At 47.7% G+C, this 25,429-nt stretch overlaps 1 protein-coding gene across 2 annotated transcripts; it reads right to left on the bottom strand.

Annotated features, from left to right (window-relative positions):
• Positions 1-105: 105 nt before the first annotated feature.
• Positions 106-18,071, bottom strand: slc30a8 (solute carrier family 30 member 8). 2 transcript variants are annotated; one of them, XM_087785644.1, is made up of 9 exons: positions 17,892-18,071; positions 13,914-14,098; positions 7,570-7,716; positions 7,363-7,516; positions 6,809-6,954; positions 5,894-6,006; positions 5,475-5,580; positions 504-638; positions 106-417 (listed from the first exon to the last, which is right to left on the bottom strand). In XM_087785644.1, the coding sequence occupies exons 1-9, from the start codon at positions 17,960-17,962 to the stop codon at positions 272-274; spliced, it is 1,203 nt and encodes a 400-aa protein (XP_087641770.1). In that variant the 5' UTR covers positions 17,963-18,071; the 3' UTR covers positions 106-271. The 2 variants fall into 2 exon arrangements, with proteins under 2 accessions (XP_087641770.1, XP_087641771.1); XM_087785645.1 differs by having other exon boundaries at positions 13,914-14,059.
• Between the last annotated feature and the right edge of the window lie 7,358 nt (positions 18,072-25,429).

Genomic DNA, 25,429 nt, shown 5'->3' with positions numbered 1-25,429 from the left:
ATTAAGATTTTTCAATATAGTAATGAAAAGTTTCAATTAAAACATGTTCCGATGATTTACTAACATAAACAAAGTAATGAACCTTCAAAATAAAAGAAAATGGTCAAATGTTTATTCACTTTATTGTCTTTAGGGTTTGAACGTTGAATAAAAAGTGACATTAAAATGTAAACATGTGTCGAGAGAACCAGTGTTTAATGATCTTTATTTGACTTCATTTAATGTCTGCCCACAAATCAAGTAAAAACCAGTTCAAAGAACAAGGGGCGAGTTAAACTTGCGGATCCTCGCACAGAGAACATCCGGGCTTCAGGTCGTCCTGTCGCTCCATCTGGATGGTGACGGAGTGGAAGTTGTAGGACGAGAAACACGCCTGAGTCATTTGTTGAAGGACCGTCCGAGCGTCCACCGTGTCGTCTGCGGATCAGACACATGACTCATGTAGTTGTGTGTTAGTGTCGACACACAGACGCACAATGAATATATATATATCTCAAACTCACCGATGGCCACGTGAGCCGACAGCAGAGCTTGATTGACAGTCAGAGCCCAGATGTGAAGGTCATGAATGGCCGTCACTCCCTTCACGCCTAAAAGTCCGTCTCGTACTTCACTGAACTTCACGCCTGCAGGAACTCCTGAGAGGAACACCAGCAGAACATGAGAGGAACACGAGAGGAACACGAGAGGAACACCAGCAGAACACGAGAGGAACACGAGAGGAACACGAGCGGAACACGAGAGGAACAAGAGAGGAACACGAGAGGAACACGAGAGGAACACGAGAGGAACACGAGCGGAACACGAGAGGAACAAGAGAGGAACACGAGAGGAACACGAGAGGAACACGAGAGGAACACGAGCGGAACACGAGCGGAACACGAGAGGAACACGAGAGGAACACGAGAGGAACACGAGAGGAACACGAGAGGAACACGAGAGGAACACGAGAGGAACAAGAGCGGAACACGAGAGGAACAAGAGCGGAACAAGAGAGGAACACGAGAGGAACACGAGAGGAACAAGAGAGGAACAAGAGAGGAACACGAGAGGAACAAGAGAGGAACACGAGAGGAACAAGAGAGGAACACGAGAGGAACACGAGAGGAACACGAGAGGAACAAGAGAGAAACACGAGAGAAACACGAGAGGAACACGAGCGGAACACGAGCGGAACACGAGCGGAACACGAGCGGAACACGAGAGGAACACGAGAGGAACACGAGAGGAACACGAGAGGAACAAGAGAGGAACACGAGAGGAACACGAGCGGAACACGAGAGGAACAAGAGAGGAACACGAGAGGAACACGAGAGGAACACGAGCGGAACACGAGAGGAACAAGAGAGGAACACGAGAGGAACACGAGCGGAACACGAGCGGAACACGAGAGGAACACGAGAGGAACACGAGAGGAACACGAGAGGAACACGAGAGGAACACGAGAGGAACACGAGAGGAACACGAGAGGAACACGAGAGGAACACGAGAGGAACAAGAGAGGAACACGAGAGGAACAAGAGAGGAACACGAGAGGAACACGAGAGGAACAAGAGAGGAACACGAGAGGAACAAGAGAGGAACACGAGAGGAACACGAGAGGAACAAGAGAGGAACACGAGAGGAACACGAGAGGAACAAGAGAGGAACACGAGAGGAACACGAGAGGAACAAGAGAGGAACACGAGAGGAACAAGAGAGGAACACGAGAGGAACACGAGAGGAACAAGAGAGGAACACGAGAGGAACAAGAGAGGAACACGAGAGGAACACGAGAGGAACAAGAGAGGAACACGAGCGGAACACGAGCGGAACACGAGAGGAACACGAGCGGAACACGAGAGGAACAAGAGAGGAACACGAGAGGAACACGAGAGGAACACGAGCGGAACACGAGAGGAACAAGAGAGGAACACGAGAGGAACACGAGCGGAACACGAGCGGAACACGAGAGGAACACGAGAGGAACACGAGAGGAACACGAGAGGAACACGAGAGGAACACGAGAGGAACACGAGAGGAACAAGAGAGGAACACGAGAGGAACAAGAGAGGAACACGAGAGGAACAAGAGAGGAACAAGAGAGGAACACGAGAGGAACACGAGAGGAACAAGAGAGGAACACGAGAGGAACACGAGAGGAACACGAGAGGAACACGAGAGGAACACGAGAGGAACACGAGAGGAACACGAGAGGAACACGAGAGGAACACGAGAGGAACAAGAGAGGAACACGAGAGGAACACGAGAGGAACACGAGAGGAACACGAGAGGAACAAGAGAGGAACACGAGAGGAACAAGAGAGGAACAAGAGCGGAACACGAGAGGAACACGAGAGGAACACGAGAGGAACAAGAGAGGAACACGAGAGGAACACGAGAGGAACACGAGAGGAACACGAGCGGAACACGAGCGGAACACGAGCGGAACACGAGAGGAACACGAGAGGAACACGAGCGGAACACGAGCGGAACACGAGCGGAACACGAGAGGAACACGAGAGGAACACGAGAGGAACAAGAGAGGAACAAGAGAGGAACACGAGAGGAACACGAGAGGAACACGAGAGGAACAAGAGAGGAACACGAGAGGAACACGAGAGGAACACGAGAGGAACACGAGCGGAACACGAGCGGAACACGAGCGGAACACGAGAGGAACACGAGAGGAACACGAGCGGAACACGAGCGGAACACGAGCGGAACACGAGAGGAACACGAGAGGAACACGAGAGGAACACGAGAGGAACACGAGAGGAACACGAGCGGAACACGAGCGGAACACGAGCGGAACACGAGCGGAACACGAGAGGAACACGAGAGGAACACGAGAGGAACACGAGAGGAACACGAGAGGAACACGAGAGGAACACGAGAGGAACAAGAGAGGAACACGAGAGGAACACGAGCGGAACACGAGCGGAACACGAGAGGAACACGAGAGGAACACGAGAGGAACACGAGAGGAACACGAGAGGAACACGAGAGGAACACGAGAGGAACACGAGAGGAACACGAGAGGAACACGAGCGGAACACGAGAGGAACAAGAGAGGAACACGAGAGGAACACGAGCGGAACACGAGCGGAACAAGAGAGGAACACGAGAGGAACAAGAGAGGAACACGAGAGGAACACGAGCGGAACACGAGCGGAACACGAGCGGAACAAGAGAGGAACACGAGAGGAACACGAGAGGAACACGAGAGGAACAAGAGAGGAACACGAGAGGAACACGAGCGGAACACGAGAGGAACACGAGCGGAACACGAGCGGAACACGAGCGGAACAAGAGAGGAACACGAGAGGAACACGAGAGGAACACGAGAGGAACACGAGCGGAACACGAGAGGAACACGAGAGGAACACGAGAGGAACACGAGAGGAACACGAGAGGAACAAGAGAGGAACACGAGAGGAACACGAGAGGAACAAGAGAGGAACACGAGAGGAACAAGAGAGGAACACGAGAGGAACACGAGAGGAACACGAGCGGAACACGAGCGGAACACGAGCGGAACAAGAGAGGAACACGAGAGGAACACGAGAGGAACACGAGAGGAACACGAGCGGAACACGAGAGGAACACGAGAGGAACACGAGAGGAACACGAGAGGAACACGAGAGGAACAAGAGAGGAACACGAGAGGAACACGAGAGGAACAAGAGAGGAACACGAGAGGAACAAGAGAGGAACACGAGAGGAACAAGAGAGGAACACGAGAGAAACACGAGAGGAACACGAGAGAAACACGAGAGGAACACGAGAGGAACACGAGAGGAACACGAGAGGAACACGAGAGGAACAAGAGAGGAACACGAGAGGAACACGAGAGGAACAAGAGAGGAACAAGAGAGGAACAAGAGAGGAACACGAGAGGAACACGAGAGGAACACGAGAGGAACACGAGAGGAACACGAGAGGAACACGAGAGGAACACGAGAGGAACAAGAGCGGAACACGAGAGGAACACGAGAGGAACACGAGAGGAACACGAGAGGAACACGAGAGGAACACGAGAGGAACACGAGCGGAACACGAGAGGAACACGAGAGGAACACGAGAGGAACACGAGAGGAACACGAGAGGAACACGAGAGGAACACGAGCGGAACACGAGAGGAACACGAGAGGAACACGAGAGGAACAAGAGAGGAACAAGAGAGGAACAAGAGAGGAACACGAGAGGAACACGAGAGGAACACGAGAGGAACAAGAGAGGAACAAACACGAGAGGAACACGAGAGCAACACGAGAGGAACACGAGAGGAACACGAGAGGAACAAGAGAGGAACAAACAAGAGAGGAACACGAGAGGAACACGAGAGGAACAAGAGAGGAACAAGAGAGGAACACGAGAGGAACACGAGAGGAACAAGAGAGGAACAAGAGAGGAACACGAGAGGAACACGAGAGGAACACGAGAGGAACAAGAGAGGAACACGAGAGGAACACGAGAGGAACACGAGAGGAACACGAGAGGAACAAGAGAGGAACACGAGAGGAACACGAGAGGAACACGAGAGGAACACGAGAGGAACACGAGAGGAACACGAGAGGAACACGAGCGGAACACGAGCGGAACACGAGCGGAACACGAGAGGAACACGAGCGGAACAAGAGAGGAACACGAGAGGAACAAGAGAGGAACACGAGAGGAACACGAGAGGAACACGAGAGGAACAAACAAGAGAGGAACACGAGAGGAACACGAGCGGAACACGAGAGGAACACGAGCGGAACACGAGAGGAACACGAGCGGAACACGAGCGGAACAAGAGAGGAACACGAGAGGAACAAGAGAGGAACACGAGAGGAACAAGAGAGGAACACGAGAGGAACACGAGAGGAACACGAGAGGAACACGAGAGGAACAAGAGAGGAACACGAGAGGAACACGAGAGGAACACGAGCGGAACAAGAGAGGAACACGAGAGGAACACGAGAGGAACAAGAGAGGAACAAGAGAGGAACACGAGAGGAACACGAGAGGAACACGAGAGGAACACGAGAGGAACAAGAGAGGAACAAGAGAGGAACACGAGAGGAACACGAGAGGAACACGAGAGGAACACGAGAGGAACACGAGAGGAACACGAGAGGAACACGAGAGGAACACGAGAGGAACAAGAGAGGAACACGAGAGGAACACGAGAGGAACACGAGAGGAACACGAGAGGAACACGAGAGGAACAAGAGAGGAACAAGAGAGGAACAAGAGAGGAACACGAGAGGAACACGAGAGGAACAAGAGAGGAACACGAGAGGAACACGAGAGGAACACGAGAGGAACACGAGAGGAACAAGAGAGGAACACGAGAGGAACACGAGAGGAACACGAGAGGAACACGAGAGGAACACGAGAGGAACACGAGAGGAACACGAGAGGAACACGAGAGGAACAAGAGAGGAACAAGAGAGGAACACGAGAGGAACAAGAGAGGAACAAGAGAGGAACAAGAGAGGAACACTTACCCTCCATCAGCACCAGCAGAATGTCTCTGAGCACCGTGAAGGTCGTGCAGAGAACAAACACTGAGAACAGGAAGGTACAGATGGGGTCGGCCATCTTGTATTCCGGCTGCAGAAGATGACATCATCAGTTATTAAACATCGTTGCTCTGAAATCTGGACAAACGAGAGGTTACGAGAGTCCATGATGACGTAATAATGGCTTCACTCCTCCTCCAGCTGTAATCATGCTTTGTTTAAACAACAAGTCCCTTGGAGGTGGAGACCATTGATGATGCGCAGTGTGGTTATGGTCAACAAGATTTAATCTCCAGAAAAACAGTGTTTTCAGTGGGCGGAGCTTAAGATCATTCTCTGATGATGCGACGACTGAGGACGAGAGGATGCAGGGACTCCTTCTGTCGCGACCTTGACCCGCTCACCTTGAAGAAGATGATGACGGCGCTGATCAAGACGCTGATGCTCTGCAGAAGATCTCCGAGCACGTGCACGAACGCCGCGCGCACGCTAGCATTGGCCTGTCGCGCTTCACTTCCTGCTCGTGAGTCACATGACCTTTGATTAGTCACATGATGCGTTTGTTCCTGGAACTACTTCCAAAAACATAACTTTAACTGATGGACACACGTCTGACACACACACTCACACACACAGACTCACACACACAGACTCACACACTCACACACACACACACTCACACACACTCACTCACACACTCTCGCACACACTCACACTCTCACACACACACTCACACACTCTGACACACAGACTCACACACACACACAGACTCACACACAGACTCACACACACAGACTCACACTCACATACTCATACTCACACTCTCACACACATTCACACACTGACACACAGACTCACACACACACACAGACTCACACTCAGACACACACACAGACTCACACTCACACTCTCACACACTCTCACACACACAGACTCACACTCACACTCACACACTCTCACACACTCAGACTCACACACAGACTCACACACACAGACTCACACACACACACACTCACACTCTCACACACAGACTCACACACACAGACTCACACACAGACTCACACACAGACTCACACTCTCACACACATTCACACACAGACTCACACACACAGACTCACACACTCACACACTCTCACACACAGACTCACACACACAGACTCACACACACAGACTCACACTCTCACACACATTCACACACACACCTTTCACGAAACATAACTTTAACTGATCGACACACGTCTGATCCAATCAAATCTCTCAGTGCTCCGCTCAGTGGAGTGTGTAGAGTCGACAACGTTGTGTAGTGACGTCACACTCACTGGCTTCAGCTCCTGGAACTTCCAGGTCCATGTGTGAGTCTGACGGAGGAGAGTTGTGTGAATGTTGTGTCTTCTTGTCGTGACTGTGAGAAGAAAGTCCTCCATGACTGTGACCGTGTCCAGACTGATGCAGCACCAGCGCCATCCTGTGGACAGAACACGTTATACACAACACAACTCACACTACACATGCACACACAAACAACAATTTTCACACAGACTCACACTCAAACACACACACACTCACAGACTCACACACACACACACAGACTCTCACACACAGACTCTCACACACAGACTCACACACAGACTCACACACAGACTCACACACAGACTCACACACACCCCACACACAGACTCACACACAGACTCACACACAGACTCACACACAGACTCACACACAGACTCACAGACTCACACACACACTCACACACACCCCACACACAGACTCACACACAGACTCACACACAGACTCACACACACCCCACACACAGACTCACACACAGACTCACACACAGACTCACACAGACTCACACAGACTCACACAGACTCACACTATGTTGGCCAGCACTGCACAGCCAGACGTGATCAACATGACGGTTCCCTCGATGGTGTAGTTGTCGCTGACGAGACGTTCCACAGCCAGATAGACCAGGACGCCAGTGACCAGCCAGATGGTGCAGACGGACAGAAGAGCTCCCAGGACCTCTGTGGGGCAGACGTGAGGACCTGGACGAGGGACACCCTGGACAGCAACTCACCTGCTCGATGCCAGCCGAAGCTCAGCCTGTGAGTGGCAGGTCTGGACGAGAGCCACAGAGACACCAGGCTGATGATGAAGCTGAACAGATCCACCAGCAGGTGAGCGGCGTCGGTCATCACCGCCAGGCTGCCCGCCAGGTACCCGCCTTTGAGCAAGACACGAGTCAGGACACGAGTCAGGACACGAGTCAGGACACGAGTCAGGACACGAGTCAGGACACGAGTCAGGACACGAGTCAGGACACGAGTCAGGACACGAGTCACGACACGAGTCACAAGTCAGGACACGAGTCAGGACACGAGTCAGGACACGAGTCAGGACACGAGTCAGGACACGAGTCACGACACGAGTCAGGACACGAGTCAGGACACGAGTCACAAGTCAGGACACGAGTCAGGACACGAGTCAGGACACGAGTCAGGACACGAGTCAGGACACGAGTCACAAGTCAGGACACGAGTCACAAGTCAGGACACGAGTCACAAGTCAGGACACGAGTCACAAGTCAGGACACGAGTCAAGACACGAGTCAGGACACGAGTCAGGACACGAGTCAAGACACGAGTCACGACACGAGTCAGGACACGAGTCAGGACACGAGTCACAAGTCAGGTCACGAGTCACGAGTCAGGACACGAGTCACAAGTCAGGACACGAGTCACAAGTCAGGACACGAGTCAGGACACGAGTCAGGACACGAGTCAGGACACGAGTCACAAGTCAGGACACGAGTCAGGACACGAGTCAGGACACGAGTCAGGACACGAGTCACGAGTCAGGACACGAGTCAGGACACGAGTCAGGACACGAGTCAGGACACGAGTCACAAGTCAGGACACGAGTCAGGACACGAGTCAGGACACGAGTCAGGACACGAGTCACAAGTCAGGACACGAGTCAGGACACGAGTCAGGACACGAGTCACAAGTCAGGACACGAGTCAGGACACGAGTCAGGACACGAGTCAGGACACGAGTCACAAGTCAGGACACGAGTCAGGACACGAGTCAGGACACGAGTCAGGACACGAGTCACAAGTCAGGACACGAGTCAGGACACGAGTCAGGACACGAGTCAGGACACGAGTCAGGACACGAGTCACAAGTCAGGACACGAGTCACGACACGAGTCAGGACACGAGTCAGGACACGAGTCAGGACACGAGTCAGGACACGAGTCAGGACACAAGTCAGGACACAAGTCAGGACACGAGTCAGGACACGAGTCAGGACACGAGTCAGGACACGAGTCACAAGTCAGGACACGAGTCAGGACACGAGTCAGGACACGAGTCAGGACACGAGTCACAAGTCAGGACACGAGTCAGGACACGAGTCACGACACGAGTCAGGACACGAGTCACAAGTCAGGACACGAGTCACGACACGAGTCAGGACACGAGTCACAAGTCAGGACACGAGTCAGGACACGAGTCAGGACACGAGTCAGGACACGAGTCAGGACACGAGTCACAAGTCAGGACACGAGTCACAAGTCAGGACACGAGTCAGGACACGAGTCAGGACACGAGTCAGGACACGAGTCACAAGTCAGGTCACGAGTCACAAGTCAGGACACGAGTCAGGACACGAGTCAGGACACGAGTCAGGACACGAGTCAGGACACGAGTCACGACACGAGTCACGACACGAGTCAGGACACGAGTCACAAGTCAGGACACGAGTCACGACACGAGTCACAAGTCAGGACACGAGTCAGGACACGAGTCAGGACACGAGTCAGGACACGAGTCACGACACGAGTCAGGACACGAGTCACAAGTCAGGACACGAGTCACGACACGAGTCACAAGTCAGGACACGAGTCAGGACACGAGTCAGGACACGAGTCACAAGTCAGGACACGAGTCACAAGTCAGGACACGAGTCACAAGTCACGACAAGAGTCACGACACGAGTCAGGACACAAGTCAGGACACGAGTCAGAACACGAGTCAGAACACGAGTCAGGACACGAGTCAGGACACGAGTCAGGACACGAGTCAGGACACGATTCACGACACGAGTCAGGACACGAGTCAGGACACGAGTCAGGACACGAGTCAGGACACGAGTCACAAGTCAGGACACGAGTCAGGACACGAGTCAGGACACGAGTCAGGACACGAGTCAGGACACGAGTCAGGACACGGGTAACAAGTCAGGACACGAGTCACGACACGAGTCACAAGTCAGGACACGAGTCAGGACACGAGTCAGGACACGAGTCAGGACACGAGTCAGGACACGAGTCAGGACACGAGTCAGGACACGGGTAACAAGTCAGGACACGAGTCAGGACACGAGTCAGGACACGAGTCAGGACACGAGTCAGGACACGAGTCAGGACACGAGTCAGGACACGAGTCACAAGTCAGGTCACGAGTCACAAGTCAGGACACGAGTCAGGACACGAGTCACAAGTCAGGACACGAGTCAGGACACGAGTCAGGACACGAGTCAGGACACGAGTCACAAGTCAGGACACGAGTCACGAGTCAGGACACGAGTCAGGACACGAGTCAGGACACGAGTCAGGACACGAGTCACAAGTCAGGACACGAGTCACAAGTCAGGACACGAGTCAGGACACGAGTCAGGACACGAGTCAGGACACGAGTCAGGACACGAGTCAGGACACGAGTCAGGACACGAGTCACAAGTCAGGACACGAGTCAGGACACGAGTCACAAGTCAGGTCACGAGTCACAAGTCAGGTCACGAGTCACAAGTCAGGACACGAGTCACAACACAAGTCACAAGTCAGGACAGTCACAAGTCAGGACACGAGTCAGGACATGAGTCACAACACAAGTCACAAGTCAGGACAGTCAAAAGTCAGGACACAAGTCAGGACACGAGTCACAAGTCAGGACACGAGTCAGGACACGAGTCACAAGTCAGGACACGAGTCAGGGCATGAGTCACAACACAAGTCACAAGTCAGGACAGTCACAAGTCAGGACACGAGTCAGGACACGAGTCACAACACAAGTCACAAGTCAGGACAGTCACAAGTCAGGACACGAGTCAGGACACGAGTCACAAGTCAGGACACGAGTCAGGACATGAGTCACAACACAAGTCACAAGTCAGGACAGTCACAAGTCAGGACACGAGTCAGGACACGAGTCACAAGTCAGGACACGAGTCAGGACACGAGTCACAAGTCAGGACACGAGTCAGGACATGAGTCACAACACAAGTCACAAGTCAGGACAGTCACAAGTCAGGACACGAGTCAGGACACGAGTCACAAGTCAGGACACGAGTCACGACACGAGTCACGACACGAGTCAGGACACGAGTCACAAGTCAGGTCACGAGTCACAAGTCAAGACACGAGTCACAAGTCAGGACACGAGTCACAACACAAGTCACAAGTCAGGACAGTCACAAGTCAGGACACGAGTCAGGACATGAGTCACAACACAAGTCACAAGTCAGGACAGTCAAAAGTCAGGACACGAGTCAGGACACGAGTCACGAGTCACGACACGAGTCACGAGTCACGACACGAGTCACGACACGAGTCACGACACGAGTCACGACACGAGTCAGGACACGAGTCACAAGTCAAGACACGAGTCACAAGTCAGGACACGAGTCACAACACAAGTCACAAGTCAGGACAGTCACAAGTCAGGACACGAGTCAGGACACGAGTCACAACACAAGTCACAAGTCAGGACAGTCAAAAGTCAGGACACGAGTCGGGACACGAGTCACAAGTCAGGACACGAGTCAGGACACGAGTCACAAGTCAGGACACGAGTCAGGACATGAGTCACAACACAAGTCACAAGTCAGGACAGTCACAAGTCAGGACACGAGTCAGGACACGAGTCACAACACAAGTCACAAGTCAGGACAGTCAAAAGTCAGGACACGAGTCGGGACACGAGTCACAAGTCAGGACACGAGTCAGGACACGAGTCACAAGTCAGGACACGAGTCAGGACATGAGTCACAACACAAGTCACAAGTCAGGACAGTCACAAGTCAGGACACGAGTCAGGACACGAGTCACAACACAAGTCACAAGTCAGGACACGAGTCACAAGTCAGGACACGAGTCACAAGTCAGGACACGAGTCACAACACAAGTCACAAGTCAGGAAAGTCACAAGTCAGGACATGAGTCACAACACAAGTCACAAGTCAGGACACGAGTCACAAGTCAGGACACGAGTCAGGACATGAGTCACAACACAAGTCACAAGTCAGGACAGTCACAAGTCAGGACACGAGTCAGGACACGAGTCACAACACAAGTCACAAGTCAGGACAGTCACAAGTCAGGACATGAGTCAGGACACGAGTCACAACACAAGTCACAAGTCAGGACACGAGTCAGGACACGAGTCAGGACACGAGTCAGGACACGAGTCAGGACACGAGTCAGGACACGAGTCACAAGTCAGGTCACGAGTCACGAGTCAGGACACGAGTCAGGACACGAGTCAGGACACGAGTCACAAGTCAGGACACGAGTCACAAGTCAGGACACGAGTCACAAGTCAGGACACGAGTCAGGACACGAGTCAGGACACGAGTCAGGACACGAGTCACAAGTCAGGACACGAGTCACAAGTCAGGACACGAGTCAGGACACGAGTCAGGACACGAGTCAGGACACGAGTCAGGACACGAGTCACAAGTCAGGACACGAGTCAGGACACGAGTCACAAGTCAGGTCACGAGTCACAAGTCAGGTCACGAGTCACAAGTCAGGACACGAGTCACAACACAAGTCACAAGTCAGGACAGTCACAAGTCAGGACACGAGTCAGGACATGAGTCACAACACAAGTCACAAGTCAGGACAGTCAAAAGTCAGGACACAAGTCAGGACACGAGTCACAAGTCAGGACACGAGTCAGGACACGAGTCACAAGTCAGGACACGAGTCAGGACATGAGTCACAACACAAGTCACAAGTCAGGACAGTCACAAGTCAGGACACGAGTCAGGACACGAGTCACAACACAAGTCACAAGTCAGGACAGTCACAAGTCAGGACACGAGTCAGGACACGAGTCACAAGTCAGGACACGAGTCAGGACATGAGTCACAACACAAGTCACAAGTCAGGACAGTCACAAGTCAGGACACGAGTCAGGACACGAGTCACAAGTCAGGACACGAGTCAGGACACGAGTCACAAGTCAGGACACGAGTCAGGACATGAGTCACAACACAAGTCACAAGTCAGGACAGTCACAAGTCAGGACACGAGTCAGGACACGAGTCACAAGTCAGGACACGAGTCACGACACGAGTCAGGACACGAGTCACAAGTCAGGTCACGAGTCACAAGTCAAGACACGAGTCACAAGTCAGGACACGAGTCACAACACAAGTCACAAGTCAGGACAGTCACAAGTCAGGACACGAGTCAGGACATGAGTCACAACACAAGTCACAAGTCAGGACAGTCAAAAGTCAGGACACGAGTCGGGACACGAGTCACAAGTCAGGACACGAGTCAGGACACGAGTCACAAGTCAGGACACGAGTCAGGACATGAGTCACAACACAAGTCACAAGTCAGGACAGTCACAAGTCAGGACACGAGTCAGGACACGAGTCACAACACAAGTCACAAGTCAGGACACGAGTCACAAGTCAGGACACGAGTCACAAGTCAGGACACGAGTCACAACACAAGTCACAAGTCAGGACAGTCACAAGTCAGGACATGAGTCACAACACAAGTCACAAGTCAGGACACGAGTCACAAGTCAGGACACGAGTCAGGACACGAGTCACAACACAAGTCACAAGTCAGGACAGTCACAAGTCAGGACATGAGTCACAACACAAGTCACAAGTCAGGACAGTCACAAGTCAGGACACGAGTCAGGACACGAGTCACAACACAAGTCACAAGTCAGGACAGTCACAAGTCAGGACATGAGTCAGGACACGAGTCACAACACAAGTCACAAGTCAGGACACGAGTCAGGACACGAGTCAGGACACGAGTCAGGACACGAGTCACAAGTCAGGTCACGAGTCACGAGTCAGGACACGAGTCACAAGTCAGGACACGAGTCACAAGTCAGGACATGAGTCAGGACACGAGTCACAACACAAGTCACAAGTCAGGACACGAGTCACAAGTCAGGACACGAGTCACAAGTCAGGACACGAGTCACAAGTCAGGACATGAGTCAGGACACGAGTCACAACACAAGTCACAAGTCAGGACACGAGTCACAAGTCAAGACACGAGTCACAAGTCAGGACACGAGTCAGGACACGAGTCACGACACGAGTCAGGACACGAGTCACGACACGAGTCACGACACGTTAAATGAATACATGGTAACAAACTCACCGACGATCTCTCCCAACATGAAGATCACGCACACGAAGGACACGACGTACAATCTCTTCCTCGCGACTTTCTGTTCTCGCTCACGATCTTCTCGAGCTCGACTGTTGTCGTGACAGTGCATGATGATGTCATCATCCCTGGACACACTGTTAGAAACACTGATGATGTCATCATCCCTGGACACACTGTTAGAAACACTGATGATGTCATCATCCCTGGACACACTGACAGAAACACTGATGATGTCATCATCCCTGGACACTGACAGAAACACTGATGATGTCATCATCCCTGGACACACTGACAGAAACACTGATGATGTCATAAAAAGCGTCAACACAACTTTGCACGTTACACACACAAGCGTCAACACAACTTTGCACGTTACACACACAAGCGTCAACACAACTTTGCACGTTAAACACACAAGCGTCAACACAAATTTGCACGTTCCACACACAAGCGTCAACACAACTTTGCAAGTTACACACAGAGGCGTCAACACAACTTTGCACATTACACACACAAGCGTCAACACAACTTTGCACGTTACACACACAAGCATCAACACAACTTTGCACGTTACACACACAAGCGTCAACACAACTTTGCACGTTCCACACACAAGCGTCAACACAACTTTGCACGTTACACACACAAGCGTCAACACAACTTTGCACGTTAAACACACATGCGTCAACACAACTTTGCACGTTCCACACACAAGCATCAACACAACTTTGCACGTTACACACACAAGCGTCATCACAACTTTGCACGTTCCACACACAAGCGTCAACACAACTTTGCACGTTCCACACACAAGCGTCAACACAACTTTGCATGTTACACACACAAGCGTCAACACAACTTTGCACGCTACACACACAAGCGTCAATACAACTTTGCACGTTCCACACACAAGCGTCAACACAACTTTGCACGTTACACACACAAGCGTCATCACAACTTTGCACGTTCCACACACAAGCGTCAACACAACTTTGCACGTTCCACACACAAGCGTCAACACAACTTTGCATGTTACACACACAAGCGTCAACACAACTTTGCACGCTACACACACAAGCGTCAACACAACTTTGCACGTTACACACACAAGCGTCAACACAACTTTGCACGTTACACACACAAGCGTCAACACAACTTTGCACGCTACACACACAAGCGTCAACACAACTTTGCACGTTCCACACACAAGCGTCAACACAACTTTGCACGTTCCACACACAAGCGTCAACACAACTTTGCATGTTACACACACAAGCGTCAACACAACTTTGCACGCTACACACACAAGCGTCAACACAACTTTGCACGTTACACACACAAGCGTCAACACAACTTTGCATGTTCCACACACAAGCGTCAACACAACTTTGCACGTTACACACACAAGCGTCAACACAACTTTGCACGTTCCACACACAAGCGTCAACACAACTTTGCACGTTACACACACAAGCGTCAACACAACTTTGCACGTTACACACACAAGCGTCAACACAACTTTGCACGTTACACACACAAGCGTCAACACAACTTTGCACGTTACACACACAAGCGTCAACACAACTTTGCACGTTACACACACAAGCGTCATCACAACTTTGCACGTTACACACACAAGCGTCATCACAACTTTGCACGTTCCACACACAAGCGTCAACACAACTTTGCACGTTACACACACAAGCGTCAACACAACTTTGCACGTTACACACACAAGCGTCAACACAACTTTGCACGTTACACACACAAGCGTCAACACAACTTTGCACGTTACACACACAAGCGTCAACACAACTTTGCACGTTACACACACAAGCGTCAACACAACTTTGCACGTTCCACACACAAGCGTCAACACAACTTTGCACGCTACACACACAAGCGTCAACACAACTTTGCACGTTCCACACACAAGCGTCAACACAACTTTGCACGTTCCACACACAAGCGTCAACACAACTTTGCACGCTACACACACAAGCGTCAACACAACTTTGCACGCTACACACACAAGCGTCAACACAACTTTGCACGTTACACACACAAGCGTCAACACGTTACACACACAAGCGTCAACACAACTTTGCACGTTCCACACACAAGCGTCAACACAACTTTGCACGTTACACACACAAGCGTCAACACAACTTTGCACGTTACACACACAAGCGTCAACACAACTTTGCACGTTACACACACAAGCGTCAACACAACTTTGCACGTTACACACACAAGTTTCAACACAACTTTGCACGCTACACACTCAAGCGTCAACACAACTTTGCACGCTACACACACAAGCGTCAACACAACTTTGCACGTTACACACACAAGCGTCAACACAACTTTGCACGTTACACACACAAGCGTCAACACAACTTTGCACGTTACACACACAAGCGTCAACACAACTTTGCACGCTACACACTCAAGCGTCAACACAACTTTGCACGCTACACACACAAGCGTCAACACAACTTTGCACGTTACACACACAAGCGTCAACACAACTTTGCACGTTACACACACAAGCGTCAACACAACTTTGCACGCTACACACACAAGCGTCAACACAACTTTGCACGTTACACACACAAGCGTCAACACAACTTTGCACGTTACACACACAAGCGTCAACACAACTTTGCACGTTACACACACAAGCGTCAACACAACTTTGCACGTTACACACACAAGCGTCAACACAACTTTGCACGTTAAACACACAAGCGTCAACACAACTTTGCATGTTACACACACAAGTGTCAACACAACTTTGCACGCTACACACACAAGCGTCAACACAACTTTGCACGCTACACACACAAGCGTCAACACAACTTTGCACGTTACACACACAAGCGTCAACACAACTTTGCACGTTACACACACAAGCGTCAACACAACTTTGCATGTTACACACACAAGCGTCAACACAACTTTGCACGTTACACACACAAGCGTCAACACAACTTTGCACGTTACACACACAAGCGTCAACACAACTTTGCACGTTCCACACACAAGCGTCAACACAACTTTGCACGCTACACACACAAGCGTCAACACAACTTTGCACGTTACACACACAAGCGTCAACACAACTTTGCACGTTACACACACAAGCGTCAACACAACTTTGCACGCTACACACACAAGCGTCAACACAACTTTGCACGTTCCACACACAAGCGTCAACACAACTTTGCATGTTACACACACAAGCGTCAACACAACTTTGCACGTTCCACACACAAGCGTCAACACAACTTTGCACGTTACACACACAAGCGTCAACACAACTTTGCACGCTACACACACAAGCGTCAACACAACTTTGCACGCTACACACACAAGCGTCAACACAACTTTGCACGTTACACACACAAGCGTCAACACAACTTTGCACGTTCCACACACAAGCGTCAACACAACTTTGCACGTTACACACACAAGCGTCATCACAACTTTGCACGTTAAACACACAAGCGTCAACACAACTTTGCACGCTACACACACAAGCGTCAACACAACTTTGCACGTTACACACACAAGCGTCATCACAACTTTGCACGTTAAACACACAAGCGTCAACACAACTTTGCACGTTACACACACAAGCGTCATCACAACTTTGCACGTTAAACACACAAGCGTCAACACAACTTTGCACGCTACACACACAAGCGTCAACACAACTTTGCACACTTCAACACTCGGGTTCGTGTGTAAAAGTGAATCGTGAGCAGAAGAGACTCGAGCCAGAAAAGAGAAAAATCAAAGAGTGAAAAGAGAAAAGTTTCCACAAAAGAACGAAGAGAAGAAACAGAAACAACGACGTGAAGTTAAAGTTAAGGTTAAACAGAATAAAATAAAATAAAATCAAATAAAATAAAATAAAATAAAATAAAATAAAATCAAATAAACCGTTAATAATCAAAGTACCTTCCAGGGACGCAGGAGTCTCTGGCGCGCGCGAGCAGGCGCGTCTTCTCCGGGTTCTTCTTCTGGAACATATTCGGCACGAAGGTCCACAGATGCGGTTCTGGTTCCGTTGAGTCACAGCAGCTTCTGATCCTCGAACATCGTCTCGCAGCGAACCTTGTGATCTGAGACACCGTGTGCAAACACACACACACTCACGCTGTCCTCGCTCAGCTGTCAATCAACTCTGCTCACGTCCATCACTCTTCTTCACGCGATACTTCGGTCACGTGACCCTGACGACCTGATCATGTTTGTTTGATTGACGTGTTTGTTTGATTGACGTGTTTGTTTGATTGACGTGTTTGTTTGTTGTTTTCAACGTCATTGTCGCGACGATCGATGAAGAGATTTTACTGAAACAAACAAAACAACTAAACTGTCCAGAATTACGTTTTGATTTGTTTCAGAGATTTTACATTTTTAAACTTGTTTTACATTTTTATCAATAGTATATTATCAATTATAACTATTTAACTAACTATTTAACTAACCATTTAACTAATTATTTAACTAATTATTTAACTATCTATTTAACTAACTATTTAACTAACCATTTAACTAACTATTTAACTAACCATTTAACTAATTATTTAACTAATTATTTAACTATCTATTTAACTAACTATTTAACTAACCATTTAACTAACCATTTAACTAACTATTTAACTAACTATTTAACTAACTATTTAACTAACCATTTAACTGATTATTTAACTAATTATTTAACTATCTATTTAACTAACTATTTAACTAACTATTTAACTAACTATTTAACTAACTATTTAACTAACCATTTAACTAATTATTTAACTATCTATTTAACTATCTATTTAACTAACTATTTAACTAACCATTTAACTAACTATTTAACTAACTATTTAACTAACCATTGAACTAACTATTTAACTTACTATTTAACTAACTATTTAACTAACTATTAAACTAACTATTTAAGTGTTTTAGATGATTTTAGTGTGTAACCGAAGTGTGTACGTGTGTTTTAAAATGTGTCCATGTGTGTTTAAGTGTGTATGAGTGTGTATGTATGAGCGTGTTTGTTGTTGTGATGTGTGACTCTATTGTATCATCAGTGTGTGTGTGTTGTTGTGATGTGTGACTCTATTGTATCATCAGTGTGTGTGTTGTTGTGATGTGTGACTCTATTGTATCATCAGTGTGTGTGTGTCGTTGTGATGTGTGACTCTATTGTATCATCAGTGTCTGTGTGTTGTTGTGATGTGTGACTCTATTGTATCATTAGTGTGTGTGTTGTTGTGATGTGTGACTCTATTGTATCATCAGTGTGTCTGTGTGTTGATGTGATGTGTGACTCTATTGTATCACCAGTGTGTGAGTTGTTGTGATGTGTGACTCTATTGTATCATCAGTGTGTGTGTGTTGTTATGATGTGTGACTCTATTGTATCATCAGTGTGTGTGTGTTGTTATGATGTGTGACTCTATTGTATAATCAGTGTGTGTGTTGTTGTGATGTGTGACTCTATTGTATCACCAGTGTGTGTGTTGTTGTGATGTGTGACTCTATTGTATCACCAGTGTGTGAGTTGTTGTGATGTGTGACTCTATTGTATCACCAGTGTGTGTGTTGTTGTGATGTGTGACTCTATTGTATCATCAGTGTGTGTGTGTTGTTATGATGTGTGACTCTATTGTATCACCAGTGTGTGAGTTGTTGTGATGTGTGACTCTATTGTATCATTGGTTTGGGTTGTTGTGATGTGTGACTCTATTGTATCATCAGTGTGTGTTTGTTGTTGTGATGTGTGACTCTATTGTATCATCAGTGTGTGTGTTGTTGTTGTGATGTGTGACTCTATTGTATAATCAGTGTGTGTGTGTTGTTGTGATGTGTGACTCTATTGTATCATCAGCATCTGTGTGTGTTGTTGTGATGTGTGACTTTATTGTATCATCAGTGTGTGTGTGTTTGTAACACAGGGTGTGTGTAAAGCGCCTAGTGCAGAAGCGTAGCGGTGCTTGTAGTTATTGCAGGTTGAATGCTGCTTTCTGCTTGCAACTTCCTGCTTTCAGCTACTGCCTCTGGCTAGCCCCCTCTGGGGTGAAAAGAGGAGCTAAATGCGTAAGCCCACTCTGCCAGTACATAGCCTCTCCACCACCAAGACTCCTGCAGTGCCTACACGTGGCCATACATGTTAACTGGGTACCATGCAGTCCCAGACTAAACTACAGCGGATCTCGGAGCAGCAGTGGGCCCCAGAGATGTGGTGTGCAGGCCCACCAGTCAGTGGTCATGCCCTGACGCCCGTCATCCACTGCCCCAGCTATAGGCGAATAGACCCACTGCCTTGTGGGTTAGTCTTTTCAGATAAAGGCTAAGGGAGCACACCCCAACAGAAAAGCATGTGCTGGCGGTGCACAATAGGCGGGCCTAAACAAGAGCTAGGTCCCGGCAGGCTCCTGCAGCTAGGATGGGGAGCTGGTCATCCTTAGCTTACCCACGCCACCAGACCTACCCCATCTTGGTGAAGATAGTGCTACTGGTGATAGCACCCCTAGAGCAATTAAAATATCCTATTGCGCAGGTGTCCACCTATGACCACGGTGAACTAACCTGGATCCATATCTGGTCAAAGTTTGGCAGCGATGGGGTTTTTGGGAGCAGGTTTGAATAGACTAGGAGCTCCTAGTCAGAGCCCTACACGTCAGCAGCACAGGGTAAAGGTCGCCTTTAGCTGGGGCTGAGTGGCAGCTGTTCTCGGCAGACGCCTGTCCGACTGAGTAGCCCCTATATAGGGACCACACTGCTCACCTCAAGCAAGGAAGGGCCTAGAAAAAGTGGCCTAAAAATTGCCCACTCAACCCTCACCTGGACAGGCTACCACACCTGTCGGGTCATTCCACTCGAAACAGAAGAAACAAGTATTTTAACCTCAGGGTGGCTTCATGGAACATAAGAACCCTCTTGGACTCTTTTGGCAGGTCTGAACGACCTCATAGAAGGACAGCCCTGGTTGCGTCTGAGTTGAGATGCTATAACATCGACATGCTGCTCTGAGCGAAACCAGGCTCCTTGATGAGGGTCTCTAACAGAGGAGGGCATGGGCTACACTTTCTACTGGAAAGGCTATCCCCAAGGTGGACAACATCTGCATGGTGTGAGCCTGGCCATTAAGAACACACTACTGCCTAAGCTTGGAGGAGAAGCTGAGTGAGGAATGGGAGGAGTCTGGGATGATGTTAAAACCATCACTGGACACAAGACCAAGTCCTCTCTGACTGCAGTGGACACGGTGGAGGAGGAAACAGGTTTGATGAGGTCACCTCAACCTCACTGCAGCTTCAGAACCTGCCTCACCTTCATGTGTCCCCTTCAGTCCCCCCCCCCCCTCATTGCCCCCTCAGTGCCCCCCTCAGTGCCCCCCTCAGTGCCCCCCTCACTGCCCCCTCAGTGCCCCCTCGGCTCCACACAACCTCTTCCCAGCTTCACCTCACTCCAGGTACAGGATGTACTTCGGAGGATTGGTACGGAGAAGGCTGCTGGTCCTGACAAGGTGTCTGCTCGACTGCTTCACACCTGCTGAACTAGCTGAGCTGCTCCAGCAGGTCTTCAACCTCAGTCTACAGCTGTATCGTTCCAGTCCAGAACAAGATCCGATCGAGCTGAAGGATACATACACTGGAGCAGCTGGTCCTCAAACATCTCAGGCCACAAGTTCAGCATAAGACCTGCAGTTTGTCTACCAGCCAGTTGGTGTAGGAGATGCTTCACCTCCTGCATCTACTCCCACCTGGATAGAGGAGGCCTTTCAATGAGGCTCCTGTTCCTGGAGTCTTCAACACCATCCAGTCCACTCTGCTGCAAGACAAACTGACACATATGCATGTTATAGATTATAGATAAAATATAAAATGACCAATAAAGAATAAACTAAACAATCCACACGATCTAACCTGGTAAGAAATCTAACAGGCCACGGTGTAAGTGTGACGTGAGAACAGGAACCATTTGTGCTTCGAAGAGGAACCAAACACGCGAGTCTCCAACCGCAGAACTGGTCTGATGACGGTCCATGTCTGGGTCAAAGGTTCATGTCTGGGGAGACTTCTACGACACCCTAATCTGCCCAGCAACCTGACGTGTACCAACCCACAACGAGGTCCTGGTCCATGGAGCAAATCGCCTTCATGTGCCTCGCCCAAGCTTGACTGTATAAGAAATGACTGTTTCTTTGTTTCTGTTGTCAGTTGGTAGCTGTATCTGAGAGTTCCTCAGGTAACAGTCGCTGACCCAGAAATATGGGCCTTAATGTCCTTCTGTTGTTAGAATAAACACAAGTTCTTTTAATGGTTTGCCTTCTGGTTCTCTTTGAGGTCGAAACAACGAACGTGCGGGAGATACAGTGGGAAGCTGTACTTCCAATAAAGTAGACCCTGATCTGGTCTCCTGGATCTCAGACTATCTCCCTGATCGACCACAGTATGTCAGGCTGAAGGACATCACGTCTGACACTGTGCAGTACAGGAGCACCTCAGGGGACAGTACTGGTCCCTCTCCTCTTCACAATCTACACTTCAGACTTCTGCTACAACTCAGAGATGAGTCTCGTCCAGAAGTTCTGCTGACGACACTGACATTGTTGGATGAATCATTGTTGGATGAATCATTGTTGGATGAATCATTGTTGGATGCATCATTGTTGGATGCATCATTATTGGATGAATCCTTGTTGGATGTATCATTGTTGGATGAATCATTGTTGGATGAATCATTGTTGGATGAATAATTGTTGGATGAATCATTGTTGGATGTATCATTGTTGGATGTATCATTGTTGGATGAATCATTGTTGGATGCATCATTGTTGGATGAATAATTGTTGGATGAATCATTGTTGGATGTATCATTGTTGGATGTATCATTGTTGGATGAATCATTGTTGGATGAATCATTGTTGGATGCATCATTATTGGATGAATCATTGTTGGATGTATCATTGTTGGATGTATCATTGTTGGATGAATCATTGTTGGATGAATCATTGTTGGATGTATCATTGTTGGATGTATCATTGTTGGATGAATCATTGTTGGATGAATCATTGTTGGATGCATCATTATTGGATGAATCCTTGTTGGATGTATCATTGTTGGATGCATCATTATTGGATGAATCCTTGTTGGATGTATCATTGTTGGATGAATCATTGTTGGATGAATCATTGTTGGATGAATCATTGTTGGATGAATCCTTGTTGGATGAATCATTGTTGGATGAATCATTGTTGGATGAATAATTGTTGGATGAATCATTGTTGGATGAATCATTGTTGGATGAATCATTGTTGGATGCATCATTGTTGGATGAATCATTGTTGGATGCATCATTGTTGGATGAATCATTGTTGGATGAATCCTTGTTGGATGAATCCTTGTTGGATGAATCATTGTTGGATTAATCATTGTTGGATGCATCATTGTTGGATGAATCATTGTTGGATGAATCCTTGTTGGATGAATCCTTGTTGGATGCATCATTGTTGGATGAATAATTGTTGGATGCATCATTGTTGGATGAATCCTTGTTGGATGAATCCTTGTTGGATGAATCCTTGTTGGATGAATCATTGTTGGATGAATCATTGTTGGATGCATCATTGTTGGATGAATCATTGTTGGATGAATCCTTGTTGGATGAATCATTGTTGGATGAATCATTGTTGGATGAATCCTTGTTGGATGAATCCTTGTTGGATGAATCATTGTTGGATGCATCATTGTTGGATGAATCATTGTTGGATGAATCATTGTTGGATGAATCCTTGTTGGATGAATCATTGTTGGATGAATCATTGTTGGATGAATCATTGTTGGATGAATCCTTGTTGGATGAATCATTGTTGGATGCATCATTGTTGGATGAATCCTTGTTGGATGAATCATTGTTGGATGAATCATTGTTGGATGCATCATTGTTGGATGAATCATTGTTGGATGCATCTTTGTTGGATGAATCATTGTTGGATGCATCATTGTTGGATGAATCCTTGTTGGATGAATCATTGTTGGATGAATCATTGTTGGATGCATCATTGTTGGATGAATCATTGTTGGATGCATCTTTGTTGGATGAATGATTGTTGGATGCATCATTGTTGGATATATCATTGTTGGATGCATCATTGTTGGATGAATCATTGTTGGATGCATCATTGTTGGATGAATCTTTGTTGGATGAATCATTTTTGGATGCATCATTGTTGGATGAATCATTGTTGGATGCATCTTTGTTGGATGAATCTTTGTTGGATGAATCATTGTTGGATGCATCATTGTTGGATGAATCATTGTTGGATGCATCTTTGTTGGATGCATCATTGTTGGATGAATCTTTGTTGGATGAATCATTGTTGGATGCATCATTGTTGGATGAATCATTGTTGGATGCATCTTTGTTGGATGCATCATTGTTGGATGAATCTTTGTTGGATGAATCATTGTTGGATGCATCATTGTTGGATGAATCATTGTTGGATGAATCTTTGTTGGATGCATCATTGTTGGATGAATCATTGTTGGATGCATCTTTGTTGGATGCATCATTGTTGGATGAATCTTTGTTGGATGAATCATTGTTGGATGCATCATTGTTGGATGAATCTTTGTTGGATGAATCATTGTTGGATGCATCATTGTTGGATGAATCATTGTTGGATGCATCTTTGTTGGATGAATCTTTGTTGGATGAATCATTGTTGGATGAATCATTGTTGGATGCATCATTGTTGGATGAATCATTGTTGGATGAATCATTGTTGGATGAATCTTTGTTGGATGAATCTTTGTTGGATGAATCATTGTTGGATGAATCATTGTTGGATGAATCTTTGTTGGATGAATCATTGTTGGATGAATCCTTGTTGGATGAATCATTGTTGGATGAATCTTTGTTGGATGAATCATTGTTGGATGAATCATTGTTGGATGAATCTTTGTTGGATGAATCATTGTTGGATGAATCATTGTTGGATGAATCTTTGTTGGATGAATCATTGTTGGATGAATCATTGTTGGATGAATCTTTGTTGGATGAATCATTGTTGGATGAATCATTGTTGGATGAATCTTTGTTGGATTAATCTTTGTTGGATGAATCATCATCATATTTACAACATATTTAATACATATTTACTACGTATTTAATTCATATTTACTACATATTAACTTCATATTAACTTCATATTTACTAAATATTTACTTCATATGTACTACATATTTAATTCATATTTACTTCATATTAACTTCATATTTACTAAATATTTACTTCATATGTACTACATATTTAATTCATATTTACTACATATTAACTTCATATTTACTAAATATTTACTACATATTTACTTCATATTTACTAAATATTTACTACATATTTACTTCATATTTACTACATATTTACTACGTATTTAATTCATATTTACTACATATTTAATACATATTTATGACATATTAACTTCATAT

Source organism: Callionymus lyra, chromosome 3 (genome assembly GCF_982586985.1).
Source record: "Callionymus lyra chromosome 3, fCalLyr1.hap1.1, whole genome shotgun sequence".
NCBI classification, from domain to species: Eukaryota; Metazoa; Chordata; class Actinopteri; order Syngnathiformes; family Callionymidae; genus Callionymus; species Callionymus lyra.
Note: the sequence above shows the minus strand (reverse complement) of the source record. Positions and strands in the feature narration are given on the sequence as shown.

What these genes read in the sequence shown, in the direction of transcription:
- slc30a8 (XM_087785644.1), bottom strand. Translation starts at nt 17,962, where the DNA reads ATGTTCCAGAAGAAGAACCCGGAGAAGACGCGCCTGCTCGCGCGCGCC. An exon ending in TCTGCTGGTGCTGATGGAGG is followed by an intron (nt 639 to 5,474) that starts GTAAGTGTTCCT and finishes TGTTCCTCTCAG; the next exon opens with GAGTTCCTGCAGGCGTGAAG. An exon ending in GTCGGCTCACGTGGCCATCG is followed by an intron (nt 418 to 503) that starts GTGAGTTTGAGA and finishes TCTGATCCGCAG; the next exon opens with ACGACACGGTGGACGCTCGG.